Source organism: Lichenostomus cassidix, chromosome 12 (genome assembly GCF_008360975.1).
Source record: "Lichenostomus cassidix isolate B80296 chromosome 12, HeHo_3.0, whole genome shotgun sequence".
Classification (NCBI taxonomy): Eukaryota; Metazoa; Chordata; class Aves; order Passeriformes; family Meliphagidae; genus Lichenostomus; species Lichenostomus cassidix.
Genome location: NC_139493.1, coordinates 15,302,392 through 15,320,648, shown reverse-complemented (window position 1 = coordinate 15,320,648; position 18,257 = coordinate 15,302,392). Strand labels below are relative to the sequence as shown.

The 18,257-nt window shown below is 49.3% G+C and overlaps 2 protein-coding genes across 2 annotated transcripts in view; both read left to right on the top strand.

Moving 5' to 3' along the window:
* The first annotated feature begins 74 nt into the window (after positions 1-74).
* HYAL1 (hyaluronidase 1) lies at positions 75-2,862 on the top strand. The gene is made up of 3 exons (XM_085072902.1): positions 75-2,123; positions 2,251-2,340; positions 2,430-2,862. Exons 1-3 carry the CDS (start codon positions 1,224-1,226, stop codon positions 2,745-2,747), a joined length of 1,308 nt encoding a protein of 435 aa, XP_084929028.1. The 5' UTR covers positions 75-1,223; the 3' UTR covers positions 2,748-2,862.
* Positions 2,863-7,721: 4,859 nt separating this feature from the next.
* LOC146431815 (6-phosphofructo-2-kinase/fructose-2,6-bisphosphatase 4) overlaps positions 7,722-18,257 on the top strand; it is a 56,543-nt gene continuing 46,007 nt past the window's right edge. Inside the window, exon 1 of the mRNA XM_085072892.1 lies at positions 7,722-7,827. Coding sequence (XP_084929018.1) covers positions 7,737-7,827 — 91 coding nt within the window. The 5' untranslated portion in view covers positions 7,722-7,736. The remainder of the gene's footprint in view (positions 7,828-18,257) is intronic.

The window sequence follows — 18,257 nt, the reverse complement described above, 5'->3', positions numbered from 1 at the left end:
GGGTGATTTGGGGTGGGCACGGGGCACTCAACTCGCAGACGTAACCGCCGGGGCGGGGGGAAGCGGTGTGGGTTGGTATGCGGCTCCGGGAAAGCTCTGCGGTGCTGGGAGCGGCCCGTGGAGCCGGAGCCGCGTGGGCAGCCACGGCCGGGCCACCCACGTGGAGGCCGCGTGTGGCCACGCCCCCGGCCACGCCCCGGCTCCGCCCCCAGCGGGATTCCCCGCGTGGCCCCGCCCCAGCCCGCGACACGCGCGGGCAGTGTTCGGGATGCGGAACTGGAGCCCCCGGGAGCGGGATCGCCGTGTGGGGACACCGTGCCGTGCGCCGCGGCCGGGGGTGGGTACAGCCCCGCCGGGCCGGGGACACCCCTGTGCCGCGAGCGTCCGAGCTCCGCTGTCCCGTGCCACTAGTGTCCCCCAGCGGAGCCCTTGCGTGGCTCCTGTCCCCGTGCAGCCTCTCCCGGGCGCTGTCCTGCTCTGCCTGTGCCCGTGCAGCCTCTCCGGGCATTGCCCTGCCCTGTGCATTGCCCGTGGGTATGGAGCGGCCCCGCGTGGCACAGCTACATTCCTGCCCAGCCCCTCGGCTGCTGGGAGTGTCCCCAGGCTGTGCTTTCTGTGGCCGCTGTCCTGTGCTGTGGCTGTCCCCAGGCCGTGCCTTTCTGTGTCTCCTGCCCCACGCGTGAGTGTCCCCAGACCGTGCCGTCCTGTGGCTGCGGTCCCCACGCGGGAGTGCCCCGTGCCACCCCGGGCTCTGCGGTGCTATGTCCTGTCCGGTGCCGTGAGCTCCCTCCCAGCAGTGCCCTCCTCCCGCCAGCGAGTGGCCGTCACTTCACTTCCCGAGCGGCGCCTGCCCGGCTCAGCCCACGTCCATCATCGTGACCTTCCTCCCCCCGCCCCGTCCGTGTCTGTTTGTCTTTCCAGCCCACTCACCGCCGGCCAGTCATGGGGTGTTGACTCTGCGCATTCCTTCCCAGCCGAGCCCGCCGCCGCCGGTCATTACGCGGGGCTGACGCTGCTGTCCCACCGCGGGGCCTCTGTGCTGGGCTCCAGCTGCTGATAAATCAGGGACTTTGAGGAGGTGGGAGAGGTAACGCTGGGTGACTGGCAGCACTGGGGAACGGAGGTGTGGATTAATGATGGTCCTGATTTGGGGATAAAAGCATCAAGATCTGCTCTGGTTTCAGCTGTCCCCAGGCAGCTCCAGGACTTGCCCTGAGCCCACCATGGCATCGGTGTGGTCCTGCTGGCTTCTCCTACTGCTCCTGCCTGCTCTGGCCGACGCTGGGGGACCTGGCCCTGTCCTCATCAACCGTCCCTTTGTCACCATCTGGAACATCCCCACCCAGCGCTGCGCCGAGAAGTACAATGTCACCCTCAGCCTGGAGGTGTTTGATGTGTTGGCCAACGACCAGCAGTCCTTCACCGGGCAGGACATCACCCTCTTCTACAGTGACAGGATGGGTCTCTTCCCCTACTACACATCTGAGGGGGTGCCAGTGAATGGGGGGCTCCCCCAAAATGCCAGCCTGGCAACTCACATCCACCAGGCCACCCAGGACATCAAGGTGACCCTGCCCAACCCTGACTATAGTGGGCTGGCTGTCATCGACTGGGAGAAGTGGCGCCCGCTGTGGATCCGCAACTGGGACTCCATGGAGATCTACCAGCAGAAGTCAGAGGAGCTGGTGCAGCAGCAGCACCCGCAGTGGCCTCCCAAGGAGGTGGTGGAGATGGCCAAGCAGCAGTTTGAGGAGAGTGCCTGCGATTTCATGAACAAGACCCTGTGGCTGGGCGAGAGCCTCCGCCCCAATGCCTCCTGGGGTTTCTATGGTTTCCCCGACTGCTACAACAATGACTTTGATAGCCTGCCCTACAACGGGACGTGCCCAGAGGTGGAGCAGCAAAGGAACAAGAATCTGTCCTGGCTCTGGAAGAGCAGCCGGGCGCTCTACCCCAGCATCTACCTGCCCCCCCGCCTCAATGGCACCAACAAGGTGCTCGCCTACGTCCGGCACCGCGTGGCTGAGGCTTTCGCTGTCCAGCGTGGAATCCTTGACAGTGGCATCCCTGTCCTGCCCTACTCCCAGATTGCTTTTGAGCGCACTCTGGACTTCCTTTCCCAGGTGATGGGGATGGGGGGATAGTGGTCACCTCTTGGGCTGATGAGTTGGCACCGGGGAGTCATTAGCTCTGCTGGGGCTGTGTGGGGGCTTTGGGCACTGCTGACTTCTCCTCTACCCGTGGGTGCAGGAGGACCTGATTAACACCATTGGGGAGAGCGCGGCTCAAGGTGCTGCTGGCATCATTCTCTGGGGCAGCATGGACTACAGCACCTCCAAGGTGAGTGCAGAGGGTGACACCAGGTCCCTGCCAGCAGGAACACCCAGTTCCTGAGCCGTGCAGGGCTGTGACACCGAATGCCATTGCAGGAGATGTGCCTGAGGCTGAAGGACTATGTGGAAGGACCCCTGGGCCACTACATCATCAATGTGACAGCCAGCACTGACCTGTGCAGCCAGACCCTGTGCTCTGGCCAGGGCCGCTGTGTGCGCCAGGACAACCAGCAGGGCTTCCTCCACCTCGACCCCTCCCGCTTCACCATCGACCTGCACGCTGGCAAGCCCTGGCTGGTGGCTCAGAGCCTGGAGCCTGGGGAGAACATCTCCCAGCTGGCCAAGGAGTTCAGCTGCCAGTGCTATGACAAGTGGCAGGGACCCCGCTGTGACACGCAGGGCTTTGCCAAGTGACCCCGCCCCCCCCAGTCCCACCCTGGGGACACTGGGGCAGACAGGGTGACACTACCTCAGCACCCTTGCCATGAGCCTGAGAACGTGACTGTGGGGCTGTTAATAAAAACAGAAAGCACCTGCAGGTGTCTCCTTGTCTTCTGCTGCAGCCCGTTTTGGGGTGGGAGAGTCCTCCAGCAACAGCAGTGGTGCCTTGTGAGGCTGCCAAGGGCTGCCCTTTGGGCTAAGGGCTTGGGGATGTGACGGCTCAGAGAAATCACAAGAAAATGTGTGGGCAAAGACTTAGGAAGAGGGATGATGGGGAAGGAATGGCTGAAGAGTGGAGGCAAAAGGGGTGAAAAGATGTGCCTGTGCTGCTGCAGTGGAGGGAGTGTGTCCTCCACCCCCTCACTGTGCACAGAGGAGTGGAGTGAAACCAGTGCCCCCACTTTGATTTTCCCCTGGACAGCCATATGCAAAGCAGTTCAGCCCTCAAATGAAATGCAGAAGCACTGATTTCTGTAGCCCAGGCCACAGACTTAACCATACCTATTTCAAAGCAGCTGAGAGAAGGTGCAATACCCCAGCCCAGCCGAGATAGAGATGTTGGCATCTCCGTCTGGATGTTCATCTTGGGGTGGGGAAATCACATGCTTAGTTCTCTGACCTTAGGCCCTAATTCAGGTGATCTCTCCTTGCTGGGACTGCGCTGCATAGCACTGTGTGTGTACTGGGGACTTACAAAGTTGCACCCTTAATTTTTAAGCTGGTTAATGTAAACCACTGCAGTTACTACAGCAAATTTGTTCATTTCTTATTATTACATTGAGGAACATCTGAGAATATACCACTGGAGACATAATTAGGCCTTTGGATTCCCCAGTCACAGATTTCAGAAACATATACTCTGTTATTACCAAGCTCTTTGACAAGCTGGGGGCCCTGAAAAAATTAGTCATAATTGGATTTAGGCCCAGAATTAATAGTTTTATCTAATTCTTATAGAGATAGCTTGGTAAATGTTGTATGTAAATGTTGGAAACAATATTATCTTAGTATTTTTTGTATGTGGAATGTGATTTAACTTAAATGAACACTCAAACACGCTCCTCCCAAGCTACAGGGAGTCTGATATTTGCCCTGTATTAAATGCTGAAATTGAAAGCAAAGTTCACCTTGCTATTCACACAAAGAAAATTACCATGAATTTCAAGTCCTCCTTATGCCTGAAGGGATCAGAGCTGCGTGCTTGTAACTTCAGGTAATTTAATATGCTTCAAGTGTTCAGCTACTGGTGCCTAATTGGGAGCTGGTCTGAGGTTCTCCTGGACAGTATTATCTCAATCCATTAACTGAACTAAGCACTGATGTGGGCACCAGGAAAGAGACATTTCCTCAGCAGTGGTGGAGGCTCTGACACTGTCAGGAGCCACAGAAGCTCGGCAGAAACCCTGTTTCCAGGTGTGGGTTTGTGGCTTTTCTTAAAGAAAGGTGAGACTGGGAAGTGACAGACTTCCTTTATTTCTTGAAGCAGCTCCTTTTCCTGTTATTGAAGCTTGGGCATGAATGCAGTTTGCCACTTTCAAACAATAGTTTTGGATGTGTAAGAGGAGTTGCTTTATTCATCCTACTTATTGTAGCTATTCTTCTGTCCTTGCCTCTTGTACTGTATCTGAAAATACCCAAGACACTGGATTTCATGTAATTTAGCTTGTCTTACTCCAGACTCTGAGGAATAGAGACTTGAAAGACACTGCATGTGGTGCCAGCAGACAATTTGGAAGCACTGGACATCTGCTGAGTTGTTTTTTCCAGGTCTGAAAACCTGTAAATGTGTAGATCTGTGCAAACCTAGCTGGAGTGAGCCCATGCTCAGCGGGAGTGTGCTGGAGAGGAGCCAGCAGTAAACCAAGCACAGGCCTTTTGTGGGTCACATTTCTGGCTGCTCCACAGCTCTGGGGTGGGATGTGCTCATGGTGTTGTCACAGCAGCTCCTGTTTTCCATGCTGAGGATGACTGAGGAACCTGCTGTGTGCAGAGCTCACTCATCCACTGTGTTACAGGGTTCACACTACATCAATTTCTACGCTTTTTCCATGTGCTGTTCCAAGACATAAGGGAAGACTGTCACTTAGAACTGTCCTTGCATTGCCAAGTTTTTAATTTCAGTGACTCATTGTTTTTTGTCAAGGTGGTTTAAGCCTCATATCTTCACAAATAATCCATATTCCAAATAATATTTACCATGGTTAACTATCCCAAACAGAGAGAATTGAACTGCTGATTGCTCTGAAGATAGAAAGACTATTTTACAATCTAGAATGAAGTTGCTTGTAGTAAGGAGCCTTTAAAAGCTTTGATATGACCAGGACATAAGTAGTTCAGCTGAAGGGTGAGGTCTTGCATAAAACAGATGGAAGGAAGCCCTTCCAAGCAGTTCACAGGCTTTTCAAATACAAGCAGGAAAATAGTGGCCTGTTATTTAGCTAATAAGAAAAGTTCTCATCTGCTTTTTTCCCTGGCTAAAAAACCTCAAAATTGGTATAGAGAGAAATTTCCCACGTTGTTAGTAATCAGTTTAGTCAGACTCTAAGAGATTGTTTTTGTCTTGCATTAATAGCCCATGCCTATGGTTAGATGACCAAGGGGGTGACAGTATTTTGAGACCCCAGGAGTTGTTTTAGGATCTCACTAGCTATCATTTGCTGTTGCGTTTCAGTTCATCCAAAGCTCCGAGCAGAAGCCATAAAACCAAAATCAAGAGTATGGGAAGCAGGTCTTTCCAGACCACTTCTGCAGCCTTTGTGGCTGGATGCTGAGCTTCTCCAGAAAGACAAACCTCTTTCGGAACAAATAAATCCTTCCCAAAAGCAGATCATGGCAACTGTATGGCTTGAAGTTAAAGGGAGGGCATGTGGGTCTTTAAAATGCCTTCTATTCCATTCACATTGCAGTGGGGGCTTGTGGCACACGAGGGCTGAGCACTCAGAGCTCAGGCTGCTTCGTGGGTGTGCAAACATAGCACAGCCTCAAGGGAGAGAGGAGGGCTCTGCCAGCCCCGGGGCAGGTTTTGGTCACTCTTTAGCTGCAGCTGCAGAAAGCTCCCCTGACTCCCAAACACACTCTGCCCTGCTGTGCCCAGAGCTTCTAGGTGAGCAACTCACCCAGACATAGCAGCTAAGGTGACTCAGAGTTACCTCAGAGAAACATGAGACCGGGAGGAGGAGGAGAAGGAGGAGGCAGAAGCACAGAAATTGCCTCCAGTGACACTCGAGCCTGTGAGCAGCTTGAGGTGCTCCCCAGAGCAGCACAGGTTTCATTGGCTTTGCATAAAGCACATCCCCATATATGCCAATAGCACTGAGGGTGTGCACAAGGCTTCACTGCTTTCCTGTTAGTACTTTTAACTAAAGCTTGCCACTTCTTTTCCACGTGCAATGTCAAAGCTCACTTGTGATTACTGTTTCAAAAGTGAAACATCAGCTCCTACAGAAATAACTTCCAGAGGTTGAATGCAAGACTGTATCCCAGCCCCCCTCAGTGTCACTCAGAGCAGCACCGACTTGAACACAAATTTTCAAGCTACCAGTTACCTAAAATGAAAATGGCTCTTCCTCACAGTGTCTTTGTATCTCTGTTTTGTGTTTGAAAGTCATCCACTCCTAGCCTTTTCCCTCACTCAAGCATTTCTAGAAAAGATCTGGAAAGATTTACAAAAAACAAACCATATTTAAGAAATATCTAAAGTATTCTTCAGGGGCCACAGACTCTGCTACTGCCCTGGACTTGACATCCCCTGTTTCCGAGAACTAGCAGGGATATAAGCCTTCATTCCTCTGATTCAACAGATTGCAATTTCAGAAGTTACTTGAAAACAAAGTAAGCCCCGAAGCACCGTTTGTGGCCTCTCACAAGTGTTTAAACATCCAGCACAAACAGCAGACCTTGCTTTAGGTTATACAAACAAAAATGCCTCTGCATTTGAGAACTTGTCCTGCTTTGTTCCATAACTTTTTTAATCTGCCATTACTGGGGCTGGGCACCAGAGCAGGACTTTCACCACAAGAATGTGGGCGCAGCAGCAGCTCCTTTGTTGCGAGTGCTCCAGACCAGCCTCAGGCAGGGCTGCTATGTGGGGCTTTTATTTTCTGCTCGAGAAAAGTGTCGTTTGTGTTTTTCACTGCCCTTGGGACTGTCAGAGGCAGAATACTCCTCCTGCAACTCATCGTAGCAGCATCTCTGCTGTTCTGATTTGGCGGCAACTCCCCTCCTAGTTATTTTCCACCCTGGGGCTTTAAAAACAGGTTAATCAGTGTCCTGTGCTGGCATTAGTAAATCAGCAGGGGCGTTATCACCAGCCCGAGGAGGGTCAGAGGGAGGCCTTGGAGTGATTCAAGTGAAGCCGCTGGCTTGCTCTGTATAAAACACCTTGTAAACTCATTTTCTTCCAGTAACATGTTAAGCATAAAACCATACAATGCTCCAAACTCTGCTCTAATCTGCTGGTGCAGACTTAAAGCAAACACCAAATAATGTAGCGAAACATTTTGTGGGAACTGTCCTGCGTGTGACTGTAACTTCTCAGGAGGAAAAATTTGAATTAGAAAGATACTGGTTCTATTCCCCAATTAAGACATAAAGAGTAGTAATCCTCTATGCTATTGGGCAGACTTCAAGGTTAGTTTTAGCAAAAACAAACCAAGCTGGAATTGAAGCAGGGGGTAAAAAACCCAAAAATTTGGAGGCAGAACCTCCCTCAGTGCAAAGCATATATTCTTTATTATCTTATTTATTTTAATACACACCAACTGATACCTGCACACAGCAGATACCAGCTGAGATAACAGGGAGTTCAATATTTAAGGCTTGGCTTTTCTCACCATAGCAACAAATCTGTAAGGAGAGTAAGAGGACACGGCTAACTGGCAGCATCCAGCACAGTGAGGGCAGTGGTGTTGGAAGTGGTGCTCTGACTTTGCCAGAATCTCTCCCACACAGTCACAGTGCCTGATGCAGAACCACCCTGGATGTCTGAACACAAGCACCCGCCGTGCCCTGGGGAGTGTGTGTGCTGCAAAGCATCAGCAGAATAAACACACAGGTAGGTGTTGCTTCCTTGTCTTCAAGGCAGCTGGGAAAGAGGGTGGTCTGTATTTAATCTTATTTTCCTTCTATGAAATAGTGGAGGTGGTGGCCTTGAATGTGGGTCAGCTCTTCCTGACTGCATAAACCAACTCCTGGGGCACAAGTGACTCTTCATAGCCACTGGCCTAGAACAGAAGAGCCCCCCAAAGGTATCCTTTTCTCTCTGCACCTCTGCCATCCTATCAAAATTCGTTGGATGAAACAGATTTTCTGTCATAAGTACATGCTGCTTTTATTCACACTGACAAACACCTATGTTGCTTTTTATTTAATGAATTAACACTTGTTCATCCACTCATAGAACTTGTTGGATTAGTAATTACATACAAATTGAATGAAATAACTTGAAAAGCTGTCATCAGTGCCCCATCAGTGTCTGAAACCAGGTGAGCCCAAGAAGAATTGCCACCAAAATCTACTTGGAGCTGATCTTCAGGATGTTGGTCAGAAGGGTCATGAAAACTTTTCCACTTTACTTGTGGCTAAAGGGTATAATATGAATGCTAATTTTCTGCCAGCTACCAAAAAAGCCTTATCTTTGTTTTCTAAGCAAGAAAACATTACTTCTACCTATGCAAGTTTATCACAAAACACCTACCAATAACCTAGAGTAAGGGGATTGATCTTTAAAATGCCATGATCTGGGTTCTTGGTAGATAAATTGATGTCAGTGTTATTTTAACAAGGCAGTGAATTGACAAGGAATCCCCAAGTGAGATAGAAGGAATACACATCAGAGTTTTCATTTCCATTATGGTCCATGTTCTTCATTTATTTCTTTTACTGCACAGACACTGGTGGAAAGAAATGCAATTCCAATGCAAACAATTTGCCAAAAAATGTGCTTAATATAATATTTATATAATCTTCTTACAGGCTGCCTGTTGTGAAGGGGAGCTGTGATTAAAGATACATTTTTTCTTAGTCAAAGGTTATGGAAAATCTCAGTTGTCTGGGATCAAGAAGCAACACTTGACTACAGCTGCACACACAAAATCTGAGCAGCACAAAAATAGCACAACAAGCACTCCAGCAATGCACATAACAAGATTTCCCTCTTCTAAAGAGCCTGAGAAAGGCCAGGCAAGCTCCTAGGGTCTGACCAGACTGGAGATGAGAATTCCCGCTCACAAAGATAAGGCTTCCCAAAATTTTAGGTCTCCACTCTTAGGTTACCTTAACCTGCTTCAGGATAAGGATACACCTGATTTTTTAAAGATCTTATAGTCTGGACAGAAGAAACAGCTCAGAGAAATTTAAAAAAAAAACAAAACAAAAAGGTACAGCATGAATAGTGACTACATGAATAATTGTATTAACTTTTGCTTGCTGGTTCACCTACTGGTTTCTGCCTTTTATTCTTCCACTGCATGTTTACAATTTGGGTAAAGATTGCAGCAATATCTTTAAGAAAGAGCTGTGTTATCTGGCTGAACTGAACACAGTGCAATCCTGCATGTGGCAAATTTCCAAGGAATTTAACAAAGGACCGAACAGCTTAAATCTTCCGATGAAACTGAGGAACAAAAATCCAATTGATTTACTCATATCTCAATTATTTTCATTCAGAGGTAAAAATTATTTCCTCTACACTAAAGCAGGAGAAATGTAACCTGTGAAAAACAGAGTCAATACGATTGGTGTCCCCAGGCAGACCAGGTCTGCCCCAGCCATGCTGTTCCGATAAGCCCGACCAGATGCTTTTCCTTGCCAAGCAGCTGAAGGAAAAATGTATTTTTGTGGCCTTCTCTTCAGTTCTTTGAAACCACAAAGCCACATTTAGGGCAAAATATTTTCCAGGGCCTGTAAGTGCAGAAATTTTTCCAATTTAACTATTTTTGAGAAGGGCACAGGACTAAGTCAAACATTCTCCAAATGGATGACCATGCTTGCTCAGTTGATCCAAGCACAAACTAGCATCAAACATCCCAGGCACAAACTGTGAATATTTACCTCCAACACTCTTCTCTCCTGCTGACTTCTCCTAAATGCAAAAAAATAGCCAGATTTTTTTTTCCCTTCATGAATCTGTTCCTAGTTCCACTTACCAAATTAACTACACCTCCCCAGTTTGGACAAAATCTCAACAACTTCATTAGTGGTTGGCTACACAGATCTTGAGCAAAACCCAAGATCTCTAGCAAGTTTTGCTATTAATACTTGCACTGGCTTATCAGTGATTTAATGTGTTTTGCTTCTAAGCACACTGAAGTCCTCTGCACAGTTAGGATCCTGCAGTACAGCTTTTCTGGGAGTGCAGCTGCTGCACACAAAGACCAAGGTGTGCCTTCCCACCTTGAAAAAAAAAGCTGTGGAGGAGGATACGTGTGGTTAAACAGAAGAGAAAAACCACTAAAAGAAAAGCCTGTTTGGTGTCCTGTGAGGCTCTGCCCACAGCCTGTGCAGAGTTACAGGCTGCCTTCACCACTGGTACTCGGGACCTTTTGTTCTGCCAAAAGCAGTGGAAGTTTCTGGCTGATACTGAGCCACATCTCGCTGGACAGCAGGAGAGGGGGGTCACTCTGAACCTTTTTACCAACATTAAGCAGTAAGGAATCCTTGCAGCTGGGTGGTTTTGTAGGATTCTCTTTGTTTTAAGGCCAAGGACAGGAGGGTGAGCTGCTGCAGTGCCCAGCCCCCCTGAGCTCCATTCCTGGCCCTGCCTCACTACCTGCTGCTTCACACCAGCTGAAAAAAACCTCTTTCATTTTCTTTTATTTTTTTAACACAACATGGGGATAAGGTTTCACTAAGCCTAGAAACTGTGACTAAAATGTTTCAAAGGGAGAGCAGATGAAAGCAAGGGCCTCTCTCCTATCCCAGGGCTCAGAATTGTACAGTATTTCTTTCAGAGGAACTCAAACAACTCCAGTGGTGCTTGCTTCAAGCTGGAAGCAGTCAGTGACCAAAACCAGAGTTAACTAAATCAAGTTTTGAGCTATGCCATTTCTGCCAGTGATAAATGCTCTGCCCCAGAACAGCAGCAGGGACATGGTGGCAGTGAGGATACCCCACAGCATCCCCTCCTTCATGCCGTTAACAGTGCACAGCAAAGCTTGCTAACACAGGAGGCCACAGTTATGTAAAGTCACTTGAGCTCCTTAAGAAGATAAAGCAAACTAATCATAAACAGTCCAGATGAAATCATGGAGTGCTAGTAAGGATTAAGCATTGTTCAGAAGGTGGACACAGGTGACTTCCACCTCCATAGAGCCCAACACTTGCACTATGGCACCTCAGGAAGCTGTTCAGGTCGAGGGGTTGCACAAGGAGCTGGATCTGACTTTGATAGTTCCCAAAATGAAAAGGAAGCATTCCTTAGCATTGCATTAACAGTGAAACATTTTTCACCTGCATTTGCCCACATTTCCTACAAAATCCCCCAAAAGAAGAGGAAGTATTCCTTAGCATTGCATCAACAAAACATTTTTCTCTTGGATTTGCATTCAGTTCTTAGAAGATCCCCCCCAAAGAAAAGGAAGTATTCCTTAGCGTTGCATCAATGGTGACATATTTTTCTCTCACATTTGCCCTCAGTTCCTAGAAAATCGCATTTCCAGAGGGACTGTTACAGCGTAGGATTGGAGAAGTGGTAGAGCCCTGGTCTCTCAGACCAAAGTAACAGCCTTTGCTCTGAAGGCACACACACACACACTTGAAGGAAGTGATACCAAGCATCGTACTGACCTCAGCTGCTGAGTTTCCTCATTGCAGCAAGCCTCATCACCTGGAGATAAGCACGCAATACTCCCTGTCCAAAAAAACCACACCAACAAACCACCCTTTCTTTCATGTAGCTTAATTTCTATAAGCAATTCAGAAGCTGTATTTTATTAAGTACAGTTTTAAAGCACCAGGTGCCTGATCCCTAGGCAGAGCCGGCATAGTTACACTGCTTATGTTACCAGTGGGGGTCTGAAACCAGCTGCCCAGACAGTAAAATTATAGTTGATATCACTTGGAGACAGCTAGGGAAGCAGGATGGAGGTGTGTAGGTAGAAGAAAAGACATCCTGCCAAGGTAAAGAAAATTTGCATGTGAATTTTAGGCAAAACCAAAACCAAACAGAATCTAAACTCCGTTGCTTATGTTGATTATTTTCATCTTAAAGGGGGAGTTATTTTGATTTTTCACTAGTAGGTGGCCTCAGACTGATGTTTCCTTAACCTTCCTTCATTGACTGTTTGGCTCCTCTTTCATCTGCAGTGCTGTTTCCCCCTCCCCAGACTCATTTGCCTATCTCTGCAGGCCAAAGGCTCAGAAAGTCAGATAACTCTCCCAAGCACAGTGCTGCCCCTCCAGCTCCTCAGCCCAGTGCAGGACAGAGAGTGTGATGAGATAACAGCTCTGAAGCTTCTTTGCACACCCATACACTTCATGCCTACCTCAGAGGGACAGCATAACGAAATTATAGAGCCGTGAGGAAAGGCAACCACAAAAATAACCGGTCCCAACCTGAACAAAACAACAAACACACTTCAGTATCACCCCAAGGACGGTATAAGGAGCTAGAGGATTTTTGTCACCAAGCTCGAGCTGCCAAAGTGTCCTCAGGGATGCTGTATGGCAAGGGCAGGGAAAAGCTCAGCCCAAAGCAGGTGGGTGGCTGTGTCCCGAATGCACGTACAGGCTGTAATTGCCCAGGCTGGCTTCCCCTGGGAGGTGCATCCCAGCCCGGGCTCGTCTCCCTGCCTTGCCCGAGGCTGTGGTGGGTGAGTCCCGCTGGCTCAGCGCTGGGGTCACCCCTGGGGTCACCTCTGGCTCCATGCAGCAGCTGTTCCTGAGCCTGCCGAGCGCCTGTTGCTGCCCAGAGCCATTCCTCGGCCACTGCTGATCCCTATCTGCTGCCCCCGGCCGCATTCACAGCTACCCAGCTCTCCAAAATGGCTACAGCCGCCCCACCTCCCCGTCCACTACATTTTTACTGGTTTATTTATTTGTTTACGTTTAAATTCGGCTCGTTTTAACAAAACACGAAGCTCTGAGCAGACAGCGAAGGGATGGCTGCGGTGGCGGCAGGGAGCGGCGATGGAGCGCGGCGCGGTGCGGTGCGGTGCGGTCCCGCAGAGGTGCGGTGCGGTGCGGTGCGGTGCGGTGCGGTGCGGTGCGGTGCGGTGCGGTGCGGTGCGGCCCCGCAGAGGTGCGGCAGCAGCTCCCCGCAATCCCGCGCAGAGGTGCGGAGCCCCTCCCGCCCGGCGCGGGGCGGAGCGGAGCGGGGCTCCCGGCGGGGCGGGGGCTGCCCGGGGCCGGTCTCTCCGCCCGCCCCGCCCCGCCCCGCGCGGGGCGCGCACACCCGCGGGCAGCTCCGCGGGGCTCCCGCGGCCCTGCGCTCCGTGCCAGCCGCCGCCGCAGCCCAGCCCGCCGCAGATGTGGGGCTGCCGCCGCCGCGGCCGCTGCCCTCAGGGCCGGCGCTGCCGAGGTAGGACCCCCCGGGCCCCGCGGAGCTGCGCCGCCGCTTCTCCCCTTCCCACCCCCGGCTCCCCACCCGCGGGGCAACCCCCGAGCCCCCGCAGACCCACGCGCGTTCAGGGCGAGGCTGGAGGGGGAAGGTGGTGTTTGCCTGGAGGCCCTGGTCGGCATTTCCCCTCCCAGCTCCGCCGAGGAGCGAGGTGCCCGGCATCTCAAAAGCTCGGGCGGTGCGAAATGGGAATTGCGGCTGCTGCTGGAACGGCGCAAGGCGGAGGAAGGTTTGGAGATGTGGCGTGGAACGAGGGAATCGTAGTGTACCAGCAGCTGTTTGCTTGCCGAGTTATTTTTGGAGATCGCTTTGCTGTGATGGATTTTTTTTTAACTGTCTGTAGGAAGGCGGGTTTACATCTCGCTCCTGCAAGCCTTGGTGCTCTCCATTGGCTGAGGAAGGGTGTAAAACCAGTGCTTGGGCAAATACTGATCCAGCTGGTTAGCTCTTCTTCCCATATTCCTAAGGGCAACTCCATAAAAGCACATAATCTGCACCTTTTTTATCTTCCTTCATGAGGTTTGGCTGCTGGCTCGTGGGCCTTGGAGAGGGCTGGCTGTCCCTGGGCACTGAGGTCTGGTGTGTTTGTCAGGCACTTGGTGTAATCCACCGTGACAGCTGTGACGCAAATGCACCAAAACTTTTGAACATGGGCTCAGTCGAGCTTATGTTTGGATATAATTTCCCCACTTTCTAGGAAAACTGTATTACGTGGGCTGAAGATAAAGCAGGCGCTCCTGCTGCTGTGGGGCAGGATGTGAGGCAGAGATGGATGCAGAGAGGGGTGTTGTGCTCGGGTTTGTTAACGGGACCAGGGAGCCTTGCCTGGCTCCCTGAGCTGCCTGGTGCCTCAGAAACCTGCGTGTCACCAGGTGTCGAGGGGCTGTGCCTCCTGCCTGGTGACTCACAGCATTGCTCTTGTTTACAGCCATCCTTTGCTTCTGCCGGCCTTGCAGTCAGCAGCTGCCTGCTTCCTTCTCATCTCACTCCAGCCAGGGCACGGACAGGGATTTCAGTGAGGTTGGTGTTAGAGAACCTCTCAGACTGAGAGGGGGACCCCAGTTCAGCTGTTGAGACACGGCGATGGCCATCAGTGGCTGAACTAAAACCCCTTCACTGCTCCTTGGGTTATTCCCACGATGCTGGTGCTGGTGTCTTCCATGAGCAGGGATGTGTTGGCTGTGCAGGGGAATTGGATACTGCCCTCGCTGCCTCCTCGTTGGCTCTGTGGAAGGTCCCATGGTGCTCCTGTGGCTCTTTAAAATGTGAGGAGGGAAAAAAAAGATGTTAATACCAAAGAAACTTGAAGACTCTGAGATCTTTTGATCTTTAAAGACGTTAATTCCGAATTAAACATTTTATATTGGCAAATGTCAGAGAAACTAGCTCTTAGGAGGCAAAAATGTACTAAACCAACTGTGACTCGGAGCAATCCTGTATAGGGTTGACTGATTTTGTAGTGCTCTGCAGAGAGCTGAGGATGGGATTGAATAAATGCCTGTTGTGGGACTCCTGGTGCTCGACCAGCGTGTTGCAGAGCAGTTTGCAGAGTTTCCAGTAAGTTTGCTTAATGTGACCTTACTCAGTTGCAAGGCACTCCCATAATTATGGCTGCAATTAAAAGCAATAACATCCATTTACATAAGATGCCAGTCCTTTTAAATTGGTGCATCATCTAATGAGAGCATTCATGTGGGGATAGCTGTGCAGGATGAGGACCCAAAGCTGAGAGCATTTTGGGGAGGATTTTGTTTCAGAACTTTCTTGAGGTCATTTGAAGGAAAGGTCTGCTATGAAATAGGACATTTTGTTACGAAAATGTACTGGTTTATAAATATAACCCTTACCAGTAGTTGAATACAAGGATGTTGTTGAATTGAGTGATTGTAACACTTTATTTTATTAATGTATCATCCATCCAATAAAAAAAAAAGTCAGCCTGGTTGCACCCCTATTTTTCTCAATTTGATTGCGTCAATGTTCCTTCTGCTCTTATGAGTAAGAGATTTGGTAAATCCAACTTGTGGACAGTCATTAATTGCTGGTGAAGCACTAGGGATGTGTTCTGAATTGCTCACTGGACTTGCATGGTTTCCTTGGGGCTTAACCTCTGTGTATGATGCCCAGAGATTCTTTCCTTGAGATAGCTGTAATTATTACACTTGAATTGCTGGAAAAGATCATGTATTTGGGAAATGCTTCAGCTTTCTATTGAAAGAAATGACCTGGTGGAGTATTCCCACCTTCCCACTCTATATGTTTTGTTTTGTTTCTCTTTTTTAATTTGTTTGCTTTAATTTATTGAATGTGGTGTAAGCTTGTGGCCCCACACCCTGGGTGGGGCAGCTGCTTGGGGAGAGCCACAAGGCTGGCATAGTAGAAAGAGTAAAAATTCTCAAAACACAAGTGGGGAAGCACCAGCCATGAGCATGAGAAATACAGGGTTCCTTGGTTCTGCTCTGCTTTTCCCCAGAAGCCATTTTTTCCCATTTTAAAAGAAATAATTAAGTCTGTTAGCCTTTTCTCACAGGCAAAGCACTTGGCTTGCGGTTTGTGAGACCGTAAGAGGTTAAGTAATTAAATTGTAAAAGGGCGTTAAAAGAGAATAATCAACTCCAAACTCCCTAGCCTGTCTAGTTGGGTTCTCCAACAGCTAAAATTAAGTAATTTAAGTTGATTCCTAACTTAACTAGACTTTTACCAGGCACTCCAAGTGGGGCTGCAGGAGAGAGTCCCGTGTTGGTTCAGACACGTTATTTGCAGCAGCGCTGGATTGATTTTGCCATGGTTTGGTCACGCAGAGAGGCAGCACTGACCTGGTGTGCTCTGGCAAGGTACCACGTGGGGCCAGGGTGGCTTATAAACCAGGTTTGTTCCTGGGTGCCTGCCAAACCCTGGCCCTAAGGACTGTAATCACACACTAATTATGAATCCTAATCTCCAGACATACTGAAGCTGTTACCTGCTGAGGGACTGACCCGGTGGCTGTGGGTGCAGTGGGGCTGTGTGGGGTAAAAATCACAGGATGCTTTGGGTGGAAGGCACCTTAAAGCTCATCCCATCCCACCCCCTACCATGGGCAGGGATACCTTCTACTGTCCCAGATTGCTCCAAGCCCTGTCCAACCTGGCCTTGAGCATTTCCAGGGATGGGGTAGCCACAGCTTCTCTGTGCCAGGGCTTCACTACCTTCACAAGGAAGAATTTATTCCTGATATGCCATCGAACGCTGCCCTGTGTCAGTGTGAAGCCATTCCCCCTTGTCCTGCCACTCCATGCCCTTGTCCAAAGTCCCTCTCCAGCTCTCCTGGAGCCCCTTTAGGCACTGGAAGATGCTATAATGTCTCCCAGAGCCTTCTCTTCTCCAAAATCACTCTGATGTGGTGAGCCTGTGAATTTGTGTCCATGCAAAGAGAGGAAATACTTGGTTTTTTGTGTGAAGTGTGTCAACTTACCCTTGCTATTATGACAGTGCAGTTTAAAGTGCCTTTAGGGTCATGTTTTGATTCTGTCAAACTTACCTCTCATTTGAGAAGCTGGTGAATGGAGGGCTGTCCTGGATGTGTCTGCAACATTTAAGGGTCTGGACTAATGCACTGGAATTAATCCTGAAGCCCTTAAATATGGAGCTGCCATGAATACAAATGATGAGTCTCTTAATTGCAACTGACTTTTATCCATGTGATGGATAAAAAGGATGTTTTGCGAATGTTTTATTAATAAAACAGGATGAATTTGTCATGAGTGCCCTTGTGGAAATAATGTGCCTGTTACAGCTTTAAATTCCATGTTTCAGTGTAATTTCAGCACCTGGATATGTGAAATGCCTGTATGGCATTAGTTTTCAAATGATCCAGTATGTTACTGTATTGTTTACAGGCCATGCATGAGTAGAAAAATACAGGAAAGGATTAAAAAAAAAGAATAAAGGGTTGAGTGAAAGTTGAAACTGTTCATTCCTGAACAGTTTTTTTTTTTTACATTTTCATCTGTTTCTGCATGGTGCCCTGTCTTTGTGTGGAGCTGGCCTCACACATGTGCTTTGGCACAGGGAATTAATTGCCAGGAGAGCTGTGTGATGCAGGCTCCCTGGCAGCTGCTCTCTCCAAACAAGGGTACAGCAGCCCTGCCAGCCCCGAATCTGCTGCAGGGCTGGTGCTTGTCACTCGAGTGGCACCTAAAAATGGCTTGGACGTGCTATTCCTGCCTTGCTCAGAAAAGCCACTCGTGCTGCTGCTTCTTTGGGAATGGATTCCCACGTGAGGGATTTCTCCATCTGCAGCCAGCAGCACACTTGGGGAGTTGTCTCAGTCTGAGCTGGCAGTGCAGAGGCTCGGTTTGATCCTGTGTGTTTTAGATGCCTAAATGGGAAGGTTTCCCTAAGCAGCAAGAAATCCTCATGTCTGGGTTAGGTACAGTTTGCCAGTGGATAGCTTAAAACAAAAGATGCAAAGACAAAACATATGTGGTGATTTATTTATAGCTAAAAGCGGGTGTATGACTGCACCCCTCCTTTTCACATCAGGAACACAACAACCATGAGGTGTTTTAATGCATCTGAAACTGCTTCTCACCAGTGATCACTGCCACAGCAGTATTTGGATTTAAGGCTGGCTTTTCCGTCCCTTTAAGTTTCCTTTTATAGCCCCAGAAATCTATAGCTGTTGGTGGTTTGTAACAAGCAGCATTTGTTGTTCATGGGAACCCTGTTGATATCCTTGAGCTGTGCAGCATTTACCTTCTGCATTAAGAAGGGGGAAAAAAGAGCTTTGTATTTTTTTTCTGCTACCCATGTGAAACTGGTTTCTCCAAAACAATGAGGAGATTTCAGGGGTTCATGACCTCTTGCAATTAAAAAATGTCAGATGGCTTGTGAGAGATGGACTGATGGGGCGAAGGAGGAGGGGGAACAGCCCAGTTACAGCTGAA

Bases quoted from the DNA above. Each gene is read 5' to 3' on its own strand.
- HYAL1 (XM_085072902.1), top strand. From the start codon at position 1,224: ATGGCATCGGTGTGGTCCTGCTGGCTTCTCCTACTGCTCCTGCCTGCT. The intron at 2,124-2,250 runs GTGATGGGGATG...CCGTGGGTGCAG, and splicing joins CTCTGGACTTCCTTTCCCAG to GAGGACCTGATTAACACCAT. The intron at 2,341-2,429 runs GTGAGTGCAGAG...ATGCCATTGCAG, and splicing joins TGGACTACAGCACCTCCAAG to GAGATGTGCCTGAGGCTGAA.